The sequence below is a fragment of the Ptiloglossa arizonensis genome, chromosome 12, assembly GCF_051014685.1.
Source record: "Ptiloglossa arizonensis isolate GNS036 chromosome 12, iyPtiAriz1_principal, whole genome shotgun sequence".
NCBI classification, from domain to species: Eukaryota; Metazoa; Arthropoda; class Insecta; order Hymenoptera; family Colletidae; genus Ptiloglossa; species Ptiloglossa arizonensis.
The window spans coordinates 9,331,887-9,350,084 of record NC_135059.1 but is presented as its reverse complement, the minus strand read 5'-3'; the positions used below and the strand labels follow the sequence as shown (position 1 = coordinate 9,350,084).

The window sequence follows — 18,198 nt, the reverse complement described above, 5'->3', positions numbered from 1 at the left end:
CGGTTGTTGCGGTGATCCCTCGTTGACGTTGCACTATGGTCGCGCGTCGTATACGTGGACGAACGAACGAATCGCGGTGAGCGACGGGCACGCGAGCCTCGCGGGCGAGAAATTAGCGTCGTCGCGATCCCCGAGACAACATTACACGCACGGCGCGAAGTACTACTCCTGTTGTGTCTCCGTCGATCGTCCCTCCACGATCGATGCCCTCAATCGTCCACGAACGATCCTCTCTCTTTCTCTTTCTTTCTTTCTCTCTCTCTCTCTCACTCTCTCTTTCTCTCTCTCTCTCTCTCTCTCTCTCTCTCTGTGTCCGGGGAAACGACGAAGCGGGTGGTTCCGGGAGTCCGCGAACGATTTATTTTTAAATTCACGGTCGACGCAGCGATCCGTTTCTTCCCAGTGCTCTGAATTCACCGAAGGACGCGAACCGTGCTTTGCGGACGAACGTCTCCTTAACGATTTGCGCAGATTATTTCACAAGGCGGAAACGGTTGCACTCATTTCCGTGCATCGTGCACGAGAGCCTCGAACATCACCCCGGTACGACACTGACCAGTTGTCGTCCACGTGGGGGGGCAGGGGGTGAGGAGGGAGGGGATTCAATTTCCCTCGTACGTCGAATGTTTGACGTTTCCCGTGGATCGGGGAGCCCCCTTTGTCGACCAGCCGAAGAGAAGCTTTTATCGTGCGCGCGTGCGTGTCTTCGGTCGGCAGAAATGGCTCGAGGCCGCGGAAACGAACGATAACCAACGACGTCGTGTCGATTTTGTCCGCAGAAGTATCGCTGCGGAAGGTACCAACGATAACGCGTCCTTCCGGTCGCAGAGAATCTCACACGAGAAGACAGTCACCGATCACCGCTTTATTTATAAACATGCGCCCTCAGCGGTAGATCATGTCTGCGACTCTCACTCGATACGGTTTCCGTCGACTATCTCGTTCACTGTAGCTTCAACGGTTGCTCGTGGTCCGCGTCGTATCCCCGTCCGTGAACGATGGGAGGGACGAAGAAGAAAAACAGCAATCGAAACGCAATCGCAGCCTTCGACCGGTATATATCGCGAAAAGACGAACGACTCCGTATCGTCGTAACAGGCTGACGAATAAACGAAAACCGAAGCGGCTGCGCAGCGACGCGTGTATCGTACGGCGTTCTGAATCTATTTGTCGTCGACGCTGTCTCTCTCTTTCCCTCGGAGCGTCGTTGTCGGTTCTACCAGACGCCGGCTCGTGCCAGTTCGAGCCAGTTTCTCGACTCCCGTGCCGGCACCTCCTCCTCCTCCACCAACCTTATCCCCCAGCCCCGTATCGTCCATTGCCATTACCATCGCCAGCACTTCGCGAACCGCTTCCACCTCCCCCACTCGATTCATCAGTGATTCCCCTTCTACGACGACTCCGTCTCGCGGGGAGAGACCGACGGCAACGTTGCATTACATTTCAGCTTTGTTCGCTCGGTGCATCGTATACCGGTGACCTTTTCTCTCGGACAAATGTTTTTCTCTTGAGTTAGCGCGCGGACGATGTTTCGCCCAGTCTGCTGCCATTTTCAGGTTCGAGCAATCCTTCGAGGTTAGGGCAATTCGAAAAGATTATCGAACAACCCTTCGAGCGTACCAGAGACTTTTCTGATCGCGTTTTCTCTGGATCGCAGAGAGCGTGCGAGATCCCGATGTTGCGTCGCCCTGTGTTCTCCACAGTTAATACGTATGTCCTAGATCTCGATAAGGAACTGACGTTCCTGCGTGTGCAACACGCAGCGCAGAAGGCCATTGCGCATCGAAGAGGCGGGCGGAGAGTGTTCTGCGCAGCACGTTGCGCATCGTGCAATCACGGCTCGGAAGCACTTCGAAACGAATTTATTCTTTCGGCGGCATTACCGTACGATTTTAATCAACGGAGAGAAACTCCGTCTCGATCTTACGCTTCTTCGGAACTTGCTACAGGTGTTCGAGAGTCTGTTGATCTTTTTTATCGCGATGATTCGATATTTATTTTACCATTCGAAGCGAGCGCGAAACTCCTTTTGCGCAACATCGCGAAGGACGCGGAGCTTCTTTGTTCCTTGTTTGTAACAGTGTCTATTCGTACCATCGCGTCGCTAGAAAAACGCGAATACCGTGTTGTGTTCGATATTTATGATTATTCAGAATTATCGATCGGCGTGAAGAATATACCGGGTGGATCGATTCGAAGTCGCGATTCTAAGAATACTTTTATCAACCGAGAAACGGTCGTTCGATCGTTTTGAACGATCCCGGTCTTTCGAAAAAGAGAACGTTCGATGATTCTTCATCGAACATTTGGCTTTGCGTTTCGTTCGGTTCCCACGCGAAGCGCACATCGGCTGCTGATATAGATTGCTGTTTGTTTAGACGAACGACGGGAACTTGCGATATCCGGTACGGACCAGTTAAAGTTTCCGTGGCAAAGGAAAATTTGTTATACAACCTGATGTGTCGCGGAACGAATAATAATTATTGCCAGCGTGATATTTCGCAGCGGTTCGTGCCAACGAATTTCGCGCGCAACACGTCCGTCCAAGTACCGAGACAATGGAGGGCAATAAATTTATCGTATCGCGGAACGCCCATTGATTGTTAAAAATTCAACCAAGATCGATCCAATATCGCAGACGTGCTTGCGTAAGAGTCAAGACTTAAAAATTTGTGGTATCGCCGATAAATACCGGCGTCAATATACGGTGATAACGGACGCCGTAAACCGAGCAAAGTTTAAGATCGCGATCTTCGCGCGGACACGGATCGAGATGCCAGACGGTGATTGGATTCGTACTTACATTGCCTCCGTTGAAGCGTAAGGGCTCCCTCCGTTCTGCGCTATCAGATTCGACGACGATAAAGACTCTAGAGGAATCTGCAACCAGAACAAGAAAACGTCGTTTCGTCTTTCCGCGGGAATACTGCGATGGATCGGTTACTTACGTCGGAGAGAACCGTGCAATCGTAGCTTGGCTGGTATTTGTCCTGCTCGTGGGGCGGTCGTTTCAAAATTTTGTCCCGATCTTGTTTGTGTTTACGATCGGCTCCCTTCAACTTGAAGACCTTCACCTGGCAAGAACCGGCGTGCAAGCGGGGGCCACCCGGTAGCCGTGTCTCCACTTGGATTCGAAACGGTACCCCTTTTTCTCCGCCGTGCTTCTTCGGTGTGAATTCGGTGCTGATACAGTTCACCTGAAGTCCGCGTAATCGTGCGCTTTATTATCGTAACGCGCCGTTTCCTTTAAAATATAACCGGTGGACGTATCGCGTGAGTCAACGCGTCGTTAAACGATCGGGAAGATCTGCTTGTTTCGCACCGTGCCGCATTGCGTCACGTTTACAATCCTTATAGTAAACCGAATCCAAAGATAACATCGATAGGGGCTAGATTAGAATCGATTTTAAAAAGGCACGTGTGTACGAACGTATATTCTTTTAGGCAGATTCGAATCTCGATCGAGTACGGTTCGTAAGATTTTCTTTTTGGAATTAAAAAAAAAAAAAAAAAACTTACTATTTACATAGTAATATATATTACTCGAGCAAAAATCGTTTCTGTTAATATTGATTGCGCGATATCGTTTTCCATGAAATAGGAGATTTCAATTTCGGTAAACGATATTTGATCGAAGTTTACTGAATTTTGCATCTACCGAATTATTCGGAAGATCGATGAGACTCGATCGATGGTATGGAAGGTGTGACGTAACCCGATATAAACTCCGAGAAAGTCCCTCCAATGAAAACTATTCAAAATTTGACCATGCGAAGCTCTTTGGCTTGGCTCTCTCAAAGCACTTCAAACATTCCAATAAGATAACAGCCTGTATATAAACCCGCGAAACGATCGAATAAAGCAGTCTGCATTTTGACGTCAATCTTTCGGCATGTTGTTATTCTGCCCGAAATAAAAATTTAATGAAAATTCATTAAACCTTCTATTACGCGATCATGGCGACCCTCACCAACCCGTCTAACTACCTTTAACTTTAACAACTCAGGATTCGAACGCTGCTCGAATCTTTCACTGACGAATGACAGGAGAATTCGTTACAAAGGACACGCTTAGTTTTGTTCTGAAATTTTACACCGGTGAGACTTCTGTCGCGAAAATTACACAAGTTTAAGTTAATACTAGTACCGATAAGTTTTTCGTATGTCTTCGGTCAAATTTCCCATCTGTGTTGTCATTTGTCTATGGAATAGACCTTGGAAAATAAACGCTACACGGATGACCCATCGAGTTCCAATTGCATTTTATTTAAATATTCGTTAAAATGTTTCGAGCAATCCCCGAGACGATAACAAGTTGTCACACGTCCTCGCATGCCAAATGAAAACAGTACATACTTTCGCTGAAAAACTGTATTCGCGAGTACTCAAGGCACGTATATACGAGACAATGTCCTTCGATGGTAACGTATCGTCGAAGTGTGTTTACAGCAAGAAATTAAACACGATCGAATGAAAATTTACCGTGTGACGATAATTGGAGCGATTTTTGGCGGAGAATTAAGAACGATCGAATGAAAATTCTAAGAAACTTTTCCCACGGCACTCGATCGTCAAAAATGGCCCCCACGATAGATAATCGACGTACAACGCGATTAAGGCACTTTACAATATTGTAACTCGAGCGTCGACGAGAAATTGCTAGCGAAGAATTAAGAACGATCGAATGAAAATTCTGAAAAACTCTTTCCAGCGTAGCTAATCGTCAAAAATGGCCCCCACAGTAAATAATCGGCGTACAACGTAACTCGAGCGTCCACGAGAAATTGCTAGCGAAGAATTAAGAACGATCGAATGAAAATTCTAAAAAACTCTTCTCAGCGCACTCGATCGTCAAAAATGGCCCCCACGGTAAATAATCGGCGTACAACGCGTTTAAAGCGCGTTACAAAGTAACTCGAACGTCAACGAGAAATGTCTAGCGAAGAATTAAGAACAATCGAATGAAAATTCTGAAAAACTCTTCCCAGCGCACTCGATCGTCAAAAATGGCCCCCACAGTAAATAATCGGCGTACAACGTAACTCGAGCGTCCACGAGAAATTGCTAGCGAAGAATTAAGAACGATCGAATGAAAATTCTAAAAAACTCTTCTCAGCGCACTCGATCGTCAAAAATGGCCCCCACGGTAGATAATCGGCGTACAACGCGATTAAGGCGCTTTACAATATAACTCGAGCGTCAACGATGATTGTTGTTCGATTCTCCGTACCTTTATGTAAACGCCAACTTCCTTGGTGGGGTCCCACATGAATTCCACGCTATTATTGGACGGAGACGGTTGACATACGTCCGCCATCCCATAACTGAGGGGAACATCAACCTCCAGCAATCTTTCACCGGGTCTTGTGCGTTGCCAAGCGAGCATCTGTTCTCGTTCCGTGTACTGAAGTCGCCTCTCGTGGAAGCATATGCGTATCGTTGACTGAAACAAAAAGGTCGGATGTCCCTTCAGAGACGTTGTAGCACCGTTTGGGTCGTCTCACATCTTTCGAACGTCGAGGACCTATGAGCTCACGCCGAACTTGGTACACATTAAGCGAAACGTACGAGGCCCGAACGACCCCCAAACGATACGGTAAACAATTGGGACACGTCTCTCTGACGATTCACCTCAACGATAATCGGTGCAACGGTGGCTCGAAACACCTTTCGAAAACTGTACGACCGTGTACCCGCTGACCGGTACGAGAAACACGCGGCAACGATCTGCAATCGTTGAGTCGTTTGAAACGGTGACAACGTTTGTTCATCCATCGCTACGTACAATTCGCGCGGACGTAATTCAGCAAAATTGATATTCCACGGTTTCGACGAACGTTTCGCGCACCTTCGAACGTTGAAACGGCAATACCGCGTCTTTCAGACAATTTCTGACGCTCGAGAACACGCTCGTCCTTCGTTTCAACACAGTTTGACATTGTCTCGAGTTCCGAGTTGAATTTCGGTCCCCGTGTTACGGCACCGTTCCTTTCGCCCGAAAGGAACGTTGGTTATTTACGAAACGATCACACACTACGACCAGCATGAGCTCGCTTGATTCCGTCGTGTGAAACCAGCACGTTTTTTAAGATGTCGCTACCCAAACATATAGACAGCGTCCTGACGTATTCTCGTGGGCAGGTTGGTAGCGGCCAACGTACCTTGAGAATTTTCCCGCGATACGTGGACAGGTCGCCGAGTTTCTTCAGCTTGATCTCGTACGATTGTCCCTGGTTCAGGTAGGTGAGCGTCTCCTCGTTCACTTTCGTCGCGATGCTCGTGGCCGCGGCAAGAACGTACTGGAAACTGGGGGAACACAAAGAAGAAATATTCAACGATTCGTTCACAATTAACCCTTTACGGTCGTATTGAATTTGGACACGGTCGGAATTCATTCCCCTTGAGAAAGCAGTGATACCTTACATTTAAGATTGAGGACAAACAAGATTCATCGATTCTTTTCTGAACTTTAGATACACGTTCGTACAACGATGTGTTTCAACGTAATGTCTTTACGTAAAAATGATATTTTACAATTCTCCGTCGTATGGTATCTTTCGAAAGATACGTGTATCGCAAAAATAATTAGTTCGGTGTCTTCCGCTCTCAATCTTCGAACGTACTGAACAATCTTCACTTTCTACATCTTCACAGTGCCGCGATATATCCACTTTTCCATTAAGGATAAAATCATCGAGCCTTTCCTCTTTACTGAATTCCGTTATCTCTGATAGGAGCACCGTATTGGATTCGGAGAAAATGTAAACTAATGATACACAATTGAATAAAGTATACGATTAGTACGGTTCCTTGCTGTGTTGGCTGAAAGCAGACATACGACCGTGAAGGGTTAAAGTCAGAACACACTTCTCAGTATCGTCTTCTTTGAACTTGGATGTCTCGCGAGGAATTTTCGAGAGACTGGACATCCACGTACCGGCAATCCTCGTTGAGTTCGTTCCCTTGTTGAGAGGAGGACACGTGGTTCCCGGAGGAGGAGGTCGGAGGATACTCCTCGTTGGACGAGTAGAGCAACTGGTGAAGACTGGCCGTCGTTTGCCCGTTATTGTTGCTGTCAGCCTCGACGGTGCCGTTCGCGTTGTTCGCTGGCACCGAATTGATCGTTCTGTGCGACACATGGTTCAAGCTGAAGCAGACATCGAACGAGGAAAGAATATTAATGCTATGCGGTACACGTGGAACGATCACGGTGAAACGTAATCGTTCGAAACACGCGCGATTAGAGCGCACGGATACGATTGGGAATAATTTCCACTCGGTTCGAATCAAAGAACACCGATAACGGGACAGTTAACTCGGAGGGAATTAACGCGATCACACCAAGGGGGAAATAAACTTTTCCGACGTGGAAATCGCGTTTGTCGCGCGGACTAGCGTGCACGGATATGATTGAGAGTAATTTCCACTCGATGAACATTGAAAAACATCGATGGCGGGACGATTACGTCCGATGGAGTTCTCATCGCGACGTTAACGAAGTCACAAGAAGGGGAAAATTAACTTTTCCCTTCTGAAAATTATGACAGTTATGTATGAATATAGTCTAGAGTAATTTCCACTCGCTAAAAATGAAATAACACCGATGGTGGGACGATTACGTCCGATAGAGTTCTCATCGCGACGTTAACGCGGTCACACGAAAGGGAAAATTAACTTTTCCTCTCTGAAAATCATGATAGTCGCACGATGACTGTGTACGAATATAGTCCAGAGTAATTTCCACTCACTAGAAATGAAATAACACCGATGACGGGACGATTACATCCGATGGAGTTCTCATCGCGACGTTAACGCGGTCACACATCGGGGGAAAGAAACTTTTCCACGGTGGAAATCACGTTCCACGCGAGAAGTACCGATATCGTCCGTGACGGTGGTCGATTCCGTACAGTCACGAGATCCCAGGGAAGTTTCCACCGATTAGACGGAACGGTTCAACGCGGGGTCGTGTTGTCGCGCGTAGGTCGCACGTGGTAACGTTGCGTTCCTAATTGGCGGCAATTTCTACGTGTACAATTTAACCATTGCTCGCGCGTCTTTCGGGGTACGGTGCTCCCGGCGTAATCCATTTCCTTCCCCCGTGTAAAGTCTCATTATACGCCGTCATCGCGTACGTGGACGTGCTAGTGACTCCCTGACGCGCGTTGCGTATCGCCCGAGTGGCACACGGTGTCCACCTTCCCGCTCAGTTGCACGTGAACGATTCCCGCCAACGTACCGAGCCCCGGATCGCGTAAATATAGAACCAATTGTCAAAACACTTAAAAATACCACGGCGTATCCCGACTATCATTCATACCGGATGAAACAAACACCCACCCCCGCGTCACAGGCGTTACACGCCACGCGATTCCCGCGCTTTTCACGATCGTGCGATCGGGTGGATAACCGACTTTGTTGTTCGTCGTTTCACGCGAACCGTACGACACTTTTCCATTCGAGAAAATCGACGCGACTGTTTCACTGCGAATCGGTGCCTAGTTTCTCAGCGAGCGCGGAACTGCAACTATACACGATCGATGCTACTCTTTGTCTCACTCTCTCTTTCTCTCTCTCTCTCTGTTCTTGGATAATCGACGCTCTATTTTCGTACGACTCTCGCTCGCGTTCCGTTTCCCGATACTCGATCGTCGATCTCGGACGCGCTCGATTGCGTCATCGTTCGCGCGATTTTTCCGCGCGCTCGCGATCACGATCCTCCGCTGTTATTAGTATTGAAACGTTGACGAACGAACGGACATCGCGCGAAACTGCGCGCGTTGAAACCCGCGAGTGTAAAGGTCTGACCTGCGTGCCATTTGCCCGATAGATCGGCAAAGAAACGCCGCGATAACGCGGTTATCTGGCCCGAGTCTTTGCGGGAGAGCCACTACGGGAAATTCCGCTCCACGGTTTCTTCTTCAGCTTTTCGTTTTCTGGTTCCGCGCGGTACAACTGCCTAGACCGGCCTCCTTTCCACGATCGGGTTAATCGGTGTGCCGATCGATCGCTACTGACGTTTCGCGTTTCCCCCGCGGACGATCGCGCGACGACACGCGTGTGGAAATTGACGTCGGATCGCGTCACGATAGGTGGAAGAATCGGTCGAACGGTAAAAAAAAAGAAAAAAACAAAATGAAGGAAAGATGTTGAGATCGTCGCGCGGGAAGTATAGTTACGTACGAGGTGAGCGAATTTTCCGGTATAGCGCGCGCCTCGAACGATCTCTTAGATTGAGCGATCGTTATCTCTAACGTCGCGCGTGCAACGAAGGATTTCACGAGAAGGTGTGAAATTAAAAATCGTTTTTCTTTTTAAATATTTTCTTCAAAATTCGGGTCGAAGTATACTAGTGCGTCGTGTTGTAAAAATTAATATGCGTGTAGCGAAGGGAAGGTGTTCAAAATTGATTTTTTTAAATATTTTTTTTTTTCAAAATTCGGGTTGGAGTATACTAGTGCGTCGTGTTGTAAAAATTGATATGCGTGTAGAGAAGGAGAGGTGTTCAAAATTGATTTTTTTAAATATTTCTTTTTCAAAATTTGGGTCGAAGTAAAATAATGCGTCGTGTTGTAAAAATTAATATGCGTGCAGCAAGAGAAATGTGTTAAAATTAATTTTTCTTCAAAATTCGGATCGAAGTAAAGCAATACGTCGTATTGTAAAAATTAATATACGTGTAGCGAAGGGAAGTTGTTGAAAATCGATTTTTGAAATATTTTCTGTAAAATTCGATTCGAAATAATGCGTACAAATCCGGTCGATTTAATTGTTTGCAACCTAGGAGGAACGTTAAGTTTAACGAGTATTGAAATATTCGAATAACAACATTGAGAATTGTATTGGGTTGTTCGGAAAGTGATTTCATTTTCCAAAATGGAGAGTACATAATTTAATCAAATGTTTATACGCTCTACAAAAATCGTGTTTCATTTTCACTAAAAAAAAAAAAAAACGAGATGACTTTCCGAACAACCCAATTGAAAATAAGAATTTTTATATATATTCTTTTTATACTTCTATGAGAGTACTATCAACAAATTAACATGACAGTGTCCTAGTTAAACATGACAAAAATCTACTCTGTTGCAAAGTAAGAAACTTTAAAGACGTTGGGTGTATCGTGTCGTTTAAATAATCTTTCCACCTTCCTCCGTATTAAATAACATTTTTTCGGTACCACCGGTTGCTTGTAAAATATTCCATCGTAACGAGATAAAACAGACACCCTCTGCAAAACAAATATCTTGTCGTAGAAGTTTTACCTCGAAACTTCAAATTTTTGTGAAAAAATCTCGTTTTTTTGTTGGTCGCTAACGATTATAACCATGCCAATTATGAACACAATTTTTCGTTCGACACAATTGATTTATTTGCGCTCGAAAGAAATTCCACAGCTCGAAGTTGAACGTCAAATATACGTTCAAAGTTTCAAACCGATGGTCCAATAAAAAAAGAAAAAAAAAAAAAAAATTCAGATACCGTTTAATCATCGAGACTCGAAATTAGACAAACAGAAATCGCTCGTAGAATAAGCGCTATCGCCACGTTTGCTCGTGCTCTGTAATCTCTAGTATCAGTATCGTACAATACTTGTCGAATATTCCGTCGTCCGCACTGATGGATTATTTAATCGTACAAGCTGAGAAACGAACAAAATTCGGTGTCCTTTTCTAACAATCTTAGAATTTTTAGTTCTCAAACAATGAAATCTAAACGAGCGAATACAAATGACAAAATTTCCAAAAAAATTCCACAATAACGTTTCCATAACAAGAGAAATGAAATTTAATTATATAATTACCAATCAGTCGAACGAAAATATATCAAATGTCAAATATATCTACACTCCTATGACACAGAAATCAACGTATGTATGTATTCTCTTCGATCGTTTCTACGAACATAAACTTCGTTCGAAAATGAAATTCAAAATGAAATCAATGATTTTCATCGATTTTGGTATCCCTGGATATATAAAGTCCAAAGTGTACGTCTTCACCGTCCGTGTGTTCCGTCACTGGTGTTCCATGATTGGACGATCTCCGATCGAACGTCCGATACTTTTTCCACGAGCGAATCTTCCTTTGTTTAACGCTCGGAATCGGCGAAAGTTCGTCTTAACGGATAATCGGGAAGTGCGCGAGAAAATCTACACGGTAAGGCGACGTTAGATAAGAAGCGTGATCGACGATAAGCCGTGTGTCGTCGAGCAACTTGAAAACAAATGAAAAAAAAAAAAAAAAGAAAAAAAAATTCGCGACCATGGCCGAGCTCGCTCCCGAGAGGTGAAAAGAACCGCGTTTTTCCGCACCGTAGTTGAGAAATGCATTTGCGGCTCGATGTTTGTCGAAAAGAAGCGTGTCCTCGACGCACGATGGAAAAACAGCGTTTCGTATGCATCTACGTAATGTTTCACGCAGTGGACAAAGGATGCGATTACGAAACGCGCGGCTGAGTGAAAGCTTCGAGCGACGCGCGAACAAGAACGACGCGTGAACAAGGACGACGCGCGAACAAGAACGACGCGCGAACAAGAACCAGAGCGGACAAGAGAGCGGGTAAATTAAAACGTTGAAAAGGATTTTGGAAGAACTTACTTGGAATTTTGCTGATTTTCCGGCGATGGTGCTTCTTGCTTGAATACCGTCAGCGATGGCAGAGCGAGCAGGGCTTCGCTGCAATTTAACGAAATTTTCGCTACAATTTTGAAAGATTTCGAGTCCGTACTTCCGAAAAGTCTCAGTGACCGGCGTAAAATTTTGGAAAAAGGCGAGGTCGGGAATGGTAGATCCTAAATATAAAAGATTGAATTTCTTTTTCGACGAAGATAACATTTTTCGATTATTTTACGCAATTCGTGTTTCACGAGCACGATCCGAAAGTACAAGTTTTTATTGGCGGAGATCTTTCAGTTTTGAGATATCAATGGTACAAAACTAGCGCAATTTTGATTTCAGTTTTTGCGCGCCAAAATTAATACCAATCGCGGGATATTAAGAGGACGTTAGGTACGGCGTAATTTTCAGCGAAAGTTTTACTTTTACCTAAACAATGGATTTAATGGCTCCGAGCCAAGTTTGGCGTGATAAACAGACGTATAGTTGTATTGTACAGTTGGTAACTCTGAAACGTGTGATTTTAGCTAATGAAAATTCGCATTTTCGAATCGGTTAGAATTGGGTCAGTTTTTCGTTCGTAGATGGCAGTTTGGTTAACGCGTGAACAAAATTTACGTGACCACCCTATAGATACGGAAGACTACATCGTTGTTGTGTGGTCCGCTGTTCAACAGTTCGAGATACTAGTAGAGAGAATGATGGTTGCATTAGCGAAAGTATTCCAACGGTGACATGTTACTAATTGAAATGGACACAAACCGTACGGTATAATAAATATTTTGAAACTGTCGTATACATCACGTGGATGACATGTATAAACTCCATTCCCTCGCATATTCCCCATACGCGACGTTTCTTTCAAAATATTTACTATACCGTACGGTTTGTGTCCATTTCAATTAGGAATATGTCATCGTTCGAATACTTTCGCGAGCCTGCGTTGGTGAAATGCAATGTATTGTGCGGAATTTTTTTTCATTATTCCGAAAACTATCAAGCATACCAAAGTAATATTTTACATTTAGGATTTACTACTATACCTTTTGTATTTAGGATTATATTTAGGATTTACTACTATACCTTTTGTATTTAGGATTATATTTAGGATTTACTACTCCATCTTTTATATTTATGATTATATTTAGGATTTACTATTCCATCCTTTATATTTAGGATTTACTACTCCATCTTTTATATTTAGGATTTACTATTCCACCTTATATATTTAGGATTATATTTAGGATTTATTATTCCACATTTTGTATTTAGAATTTACTACTCCATCTTTTATATTTAGGATTATATTTAGGATTTACTATTCCACCTTTTGTGTTTAGGATTTACTACTCCATCTTTTATATTTAGGATTATATTTAGCATTTACTATTCCACCTTTTATATTTAGGATTTACTACTCTATCTTTTATATTTAGGATTATATTTAAGATTTACCACCCCATCTTTTATATTTAGGATTTACTATTCCACCTTTTATATTTAGGATTATTTTTAGGATTTACTACTCCATCTTTTGTATTTAGGATTATATTTAGGATTTACTACTCCATCTCTTATATTTAGGATTCTACTTAGGATTTAATACTCCACCTTTTATATTTAGGATTATTTTTAGGATTTATTACTCCACCCTTTATATTTAGAATTTACTACTCCACCTTTTATATTTAGGATCATACTTAGGGTTTACTACTCCATCTTTTATATTTCGGATTATACTTAGAGTTTACTACTCCACCTTTTATATTTAGGATTTACTACTCCACCTTTTATATTTAGGATCATACTTAGGGTTTACCACTCCACCTTTTACATTTCGGATTATACTTAGGGTTCACTACTCCACCTTTTATATTTAGGATTTACTTACTACTGCTCCGCCAAATATGGCGCCGATTGATCACTAGGGCTTTTCGGAACGTTCCTCCTTTCTGCGCACTATTCTCGGCGCACGATAAACGAAGCACGATTTTACGGGAAGGACGAGACTCGCGCGATAGTTCGATGCATTGTTTCCCCAGTGAACACGAACGTGCAATCTTAACGGTTTTGTTTACCGTTCGCCGTGTTTACACACGCGAAACGTTACAGAACTCGATTCGGGTCCCCGATCGGTGAACGCACCAACCGATGATAACCGATCGATTCCAGTTTGCGTTATCGACGTTACTCGATTAAGATTTTCGCGATCCGAGTAACCGACGAACGATCGAGAATAATATTTACTCGTTGCGTTACGTCTTCGCTTGAATACGAAATAACGGTCTCGTCTCGAGCGAAGAATGGAAAAAATAACGTTCGAAAAAAATTACGGTGTTATCGCTGTTGAACTCTAATTCACCTTTTCGAGAATCGGCGAGTACCTTTGAACCTCGATATGCCGGATTCGAGAGGGAACAGAGAACGCGTGTACAATTTAACGAAACAACGAACAAAACAGGAAACAATTTTTCAATTTTCACGCTCTGGTATCTGTGCTCTCGAATAACGTAAATATTACCATTGATTATTTTCCACAATTGAAATCGCAAGTCATGCATCGAACGCAGTTCGAGTCAAGCCCTCGCTCACCAAAGTACATTGGTCTTTATTTGTTCGTTCTGAAATATTATTTTCTCGGCTTCGTTACCGTGGAAAATTTTTTATTTTTCATTTCTACTTTCGAACGAAAGTGTGCAAATTGAAAAAATTTGCTCCTTATGTTCCATACAGTCTCGAAATTATTGGGTTGTTCGGAAATTGATTTCGTTTTCCAAAATGGTGAATATATTATTTAATAAAATGTTTATACACTCTTAAATAATTGGATTTCATTTTCACTAAAAAAAAAAAAAAAACGAAACGACTTTCCGGACAACTTAATAAAATTATTTAAAAAAACGTGAACAAATTTATTTGTATTACACGTTTGAGCAGATGTGAATAAAAATTGGATAAATAAACATTACGTACGCAAACATTTCATACTTCTAACGTGTTCCGTTCACGAGATACGAGCGACTCAAGATTTCAAACGCGTTCCAAGAAACCGATATGATTTAAAGACTCGCGCGTAAAAAAAGAAAAAAAAAAAAAAAAAAAAAAAAATGGTTGAATATATGCACGAGTCGTTTATTTAAAGACGAAGCACGGTTTCGTCGTGGAAAATCCAGCGCGAACCGGAAGGAAGTTGCCCGTGATTTACACGAATCCCATTTTATCTAAAGACAAAACAATAAATATTCTCAGACACTTGGTGTCTGTTTATCGTTTTCCATCGTCGAGTCGCGAACGTAATTACGCGACATTCGTTGAACAAGGTCGCAATTTGGTCGAACACCGATGTATCGAAACACGATATATTGATAAACATAGGTAACAAGCGTTGCGATGCAATTTGATCGTCGAAAACGTTACAAAGAATCGAAGAACAGTTTGAGAACCACTATGATAAGAATTGAGTCACTAAGGTCAACCAGAACCGGAGCGCACCGGTTCGCCAATCCAGTGAATTTAATATCAACCGCCCGCGAAACACCGCGATAAGGTATTGTCAAAAATACCGCAGGAACTTGTTGACAAATTTACCATCGGCGTACTTTTCTAAGAAAATCGATACTCGAAATTGCTCGATCGGTCCGAAAGTACGTTTTCTCATTTCTTTTTTTAATTTTATTCGACGACTTCGATCGCAACTACGAGAGTCAAAAAAAAAAAAGAAAAAAAATAATAATACAAATTTGATTACACGAAAACGCCACGAGTCAAAAGAATCGGATTAGACGACTTGGAACGCAATTGCGAGACAAAAAGGAAAAAAGAAAAAAAAATTACAAATTCGAATACACGAAAATACTCCAAGGCCAAAGTACAAGGTTCGGTTTGGAACCTGTTTAGGCATTATTGGACAAGGTAGTGCGAAAAAAAGAAAAAAAAAAAAAAAAAATCCTAAGAGACGATGTGACGCACTATTTGATTTCTCGGGAAACACGACGGAACGTGTTACGAGCGTTTCCTTCAACGATGAAAACTCGACTCGCTTCTCATCGACCGGTTCTATTGCACGATTCTCAAAACATACGGTCCCCGTGGAAAGTGTCCCGTGTTCGACGAACAAATTTCACAAACGCAAGTAAAATGTTTTTAAGTCTATCACTCACCCACTTTTCAAATATTGATGCATGCTTTCTGCGCTCGAAGGTCAGTCACGATTCCTCTTCCTCGAAAACATTTAACAACAAACACCGACGTTGTTCAAACGCATATATATGTATACACACATACATATATAAATATATTTTTTCTTTCTTTTCCAACCGTGGACGCGGTATCGATTACTCATGGAACGGTCGCGTTAACGAGATTTCGAGCTTCCCCTGTTCAAATTTCGCCGGGCGATACGGCGTCACGTGCGCGCGAGGACTCACGCGGGGCTTCTAAATAGGAAGTACGCCGAGAAAGTGGAAAGTGATTCACCGCAGCGAACTCAAATGCCAAGAATAACTGGTTCCACGCTCAGGAACAGCACCGCGGATCGGTTCCGCATAGATTTCCGTCGTGGGCCGCGCGTTTCGCGAAATTTTTCATTCATGAACGATCGAAAAGGTGGCGGAACGTTTACCCGCGGCGATGACGAAACACGCCTGCCACGTGTGCATTAACCGCCAGCTGATGCCTGACGGTAGATTCTCTCCTGCCTCGCGTCGAAGTTCACGCGCATATCTGGTCGCACAGGGTTCTTTCTCCAAGCGAATCGTATTTTAGTTTCCGTTTTTAGTAGACATTAACGACGCTCTTTAGTCCCACCCCACCGTGACGCGAATCTCGATTCCGATGTTTCTCGTCGTGGAACGGATTACGACGAACTCGTTAAACGTTACTACGCCGGTTTATCAACGAAGGCATCGGTTAGCGCGATCGAGAGTGCAATGGACGCGAGAAAAATGAAACGATAAGTGTCACCGAGATCGCGAGAAACTCACGGAGATGATTCGCGGAGAATTTCTTTCGGTAAGTGTACCGAATCGATATCTACGATAGATAAGAAGAACCGGCCGATTCAACGAAACGAGCTACAAAGGTGCGGTGCAACGATTCGAGGATTCGGACTTACTTCTCGTCGCAGAATCGCGAAATTGGTCCGGTACGCTAATTGGAAGAGCAACTCGAAAGTACAAGTGAATTAACAGAGGCGGACGTAGGAATTCTGCAGACTTATTTCTCAATTGGTTCCGGACAGAGAAACGCACGTGCCTGTACGCGCGAACACTCGCTAAGCGTCTAAGCGTTCGTACCCGGCGTGATTTCAAAGTGTATGCCATCCGAGCGACGAACATCGACAACTGTGTCTGGTTCTAACCGGATTTCTGACTGGACACGCGCGACACACGCTCGCTTCCCACTACGGCGCGAACACGTTTCAATCGATGTTCGATTCGCTCGCGCGCACGAATCGGTCGGGGAAATCTACATTATCGACAACCTGCGTCGCTACCACGGTGAAAATCTGCGTGATCGACTGCCAGTCGACAAGGAGGATCGAATGGAACATTTTCACGAAGAAAATGTTCATTGTCGCGTCTAACAGAGTCGAGACTCGAATTCGATATTTCAACGCTACGAATAAAATGTGACATGAAAATTCATTTTAAGAAAGAATTTCAAATCCATGCTACGATACTCAAAGTACTACCAATATCCAGATACTCGATCGAGACGCAAAACATTCGAATAGATAGGCGTCCGAACGATTCGACGGTTAGTCTCAGGCTCCACCTTAAGGCGGATTTCGAAAAGAGAAGAAGACTCTACGTTGCCTCGATCGTTTCGAGTCCTCGTGTTTCTTCTTTTTCGTTCTTAGTTTTTCTTTCTCGTTCTTAATGTTTCTTTTTTCGTTCGAGTTCGTTCTTAAATATCGCGTTATCTCGCGTTACGAGATACTTGTAATCAAACAAATCCAATTTACCTCATGTTGTAAGAGGCGACGGCCGTTGCGAGATCGGACGCCGCGAGTGCCGACAGAGAACCATCGAAATCGGCGGCAAGGTGTTCTGCCAGTTCCTCCACTTGGGTCGACCAACCTTGTCCGGAACCATTGCTTCCGACGGATCCTGCGAACACACAAGTAGACGTTAACACACGATACACTTGGAATCATTGTTTCACCGGTAAGCGGTACGAATCTGTCGGGTTTCACCGGTAAGCGTTACGAATCTGTCGCGTTTCACCGGTAAGCGGTAGGAATTTTTCGCGTTTCACCGGTAAGCGGTACGAATCTGTTGCGTTTCACCATAAGGGGTACGAATCTGTCGGGTTTCACCAGTAAGCGTTACGAATCTGTCGGGTTTCACCGGTAAGCGTTATGAATCTGTCGCGTTTCACCGGTAGGCGGTACGAATCTGTCGTGTTTCACCAGTAAGCAGTACGAATCTGTCGTGTTTCACCAGTAAGCGGTACGAATTCGTCGCGTTTCACCGGTAAACGGTACGAATCTGTCATGTTTCACCGGTAAGCGGTACGAATCTGTCGGGTTTCACCCGGTAAGTGTTACGAATCTGTCGCGTTTCACCGGTAAGCGTTAC

The 18,198-nt window shown here is 43.9% G+C and overlaps 1 protein-coding gene across 9 annotated transcripts in view; it reads right to left on the bottom strand.

Moving 5' to 3' along the window:
* The window catches only part of Gem (transcription factor CP2 like gemini), a 31,844-nt gene that overhangs the window by 8,677 nt on the left and 4,969 nt on the right, over positions 1-18,198 (bottom strand). For 6 of the 9 annotated variants that reach the window (XM_076323861.1, XM_076323859.1, XM_076323860.1 and 3 more), the window contains 7 exons: positions 17,583-17,727; positions 11,600-11,677; positions 6,937-7,146; positions 6,161-6,305; positions 5,230-5,466; positions 2,949-3,197; positions 2,804-2,880 (listed from right to left, as the gene is read on the bottom strand). In XM_076323861.1, coding sequence (XP_076179976.1) covers positions 2,804-2,880; positions 2,949-3,197; positions 5,230-5,466; positions 6,161-6,305; positions 6,937-7,146; positions 11,600-11,677; positions 17,583-17,727 — 1,141 coding nt within the window. The remainder of the gene's footprint in view (positions 1-2,803; positions 2,881-2,948; positions 3,198-5,229; positions 5,467-6,160; positions 6,306-6,936; positions 7,147-11,599; positions 11,678-17,582; positions 17,728-18,198) is intronic. The other 3 variants (XM_076323862.1, XM_076323865.1, XM_076323866.1) reach the window with 2 other exon arrangements.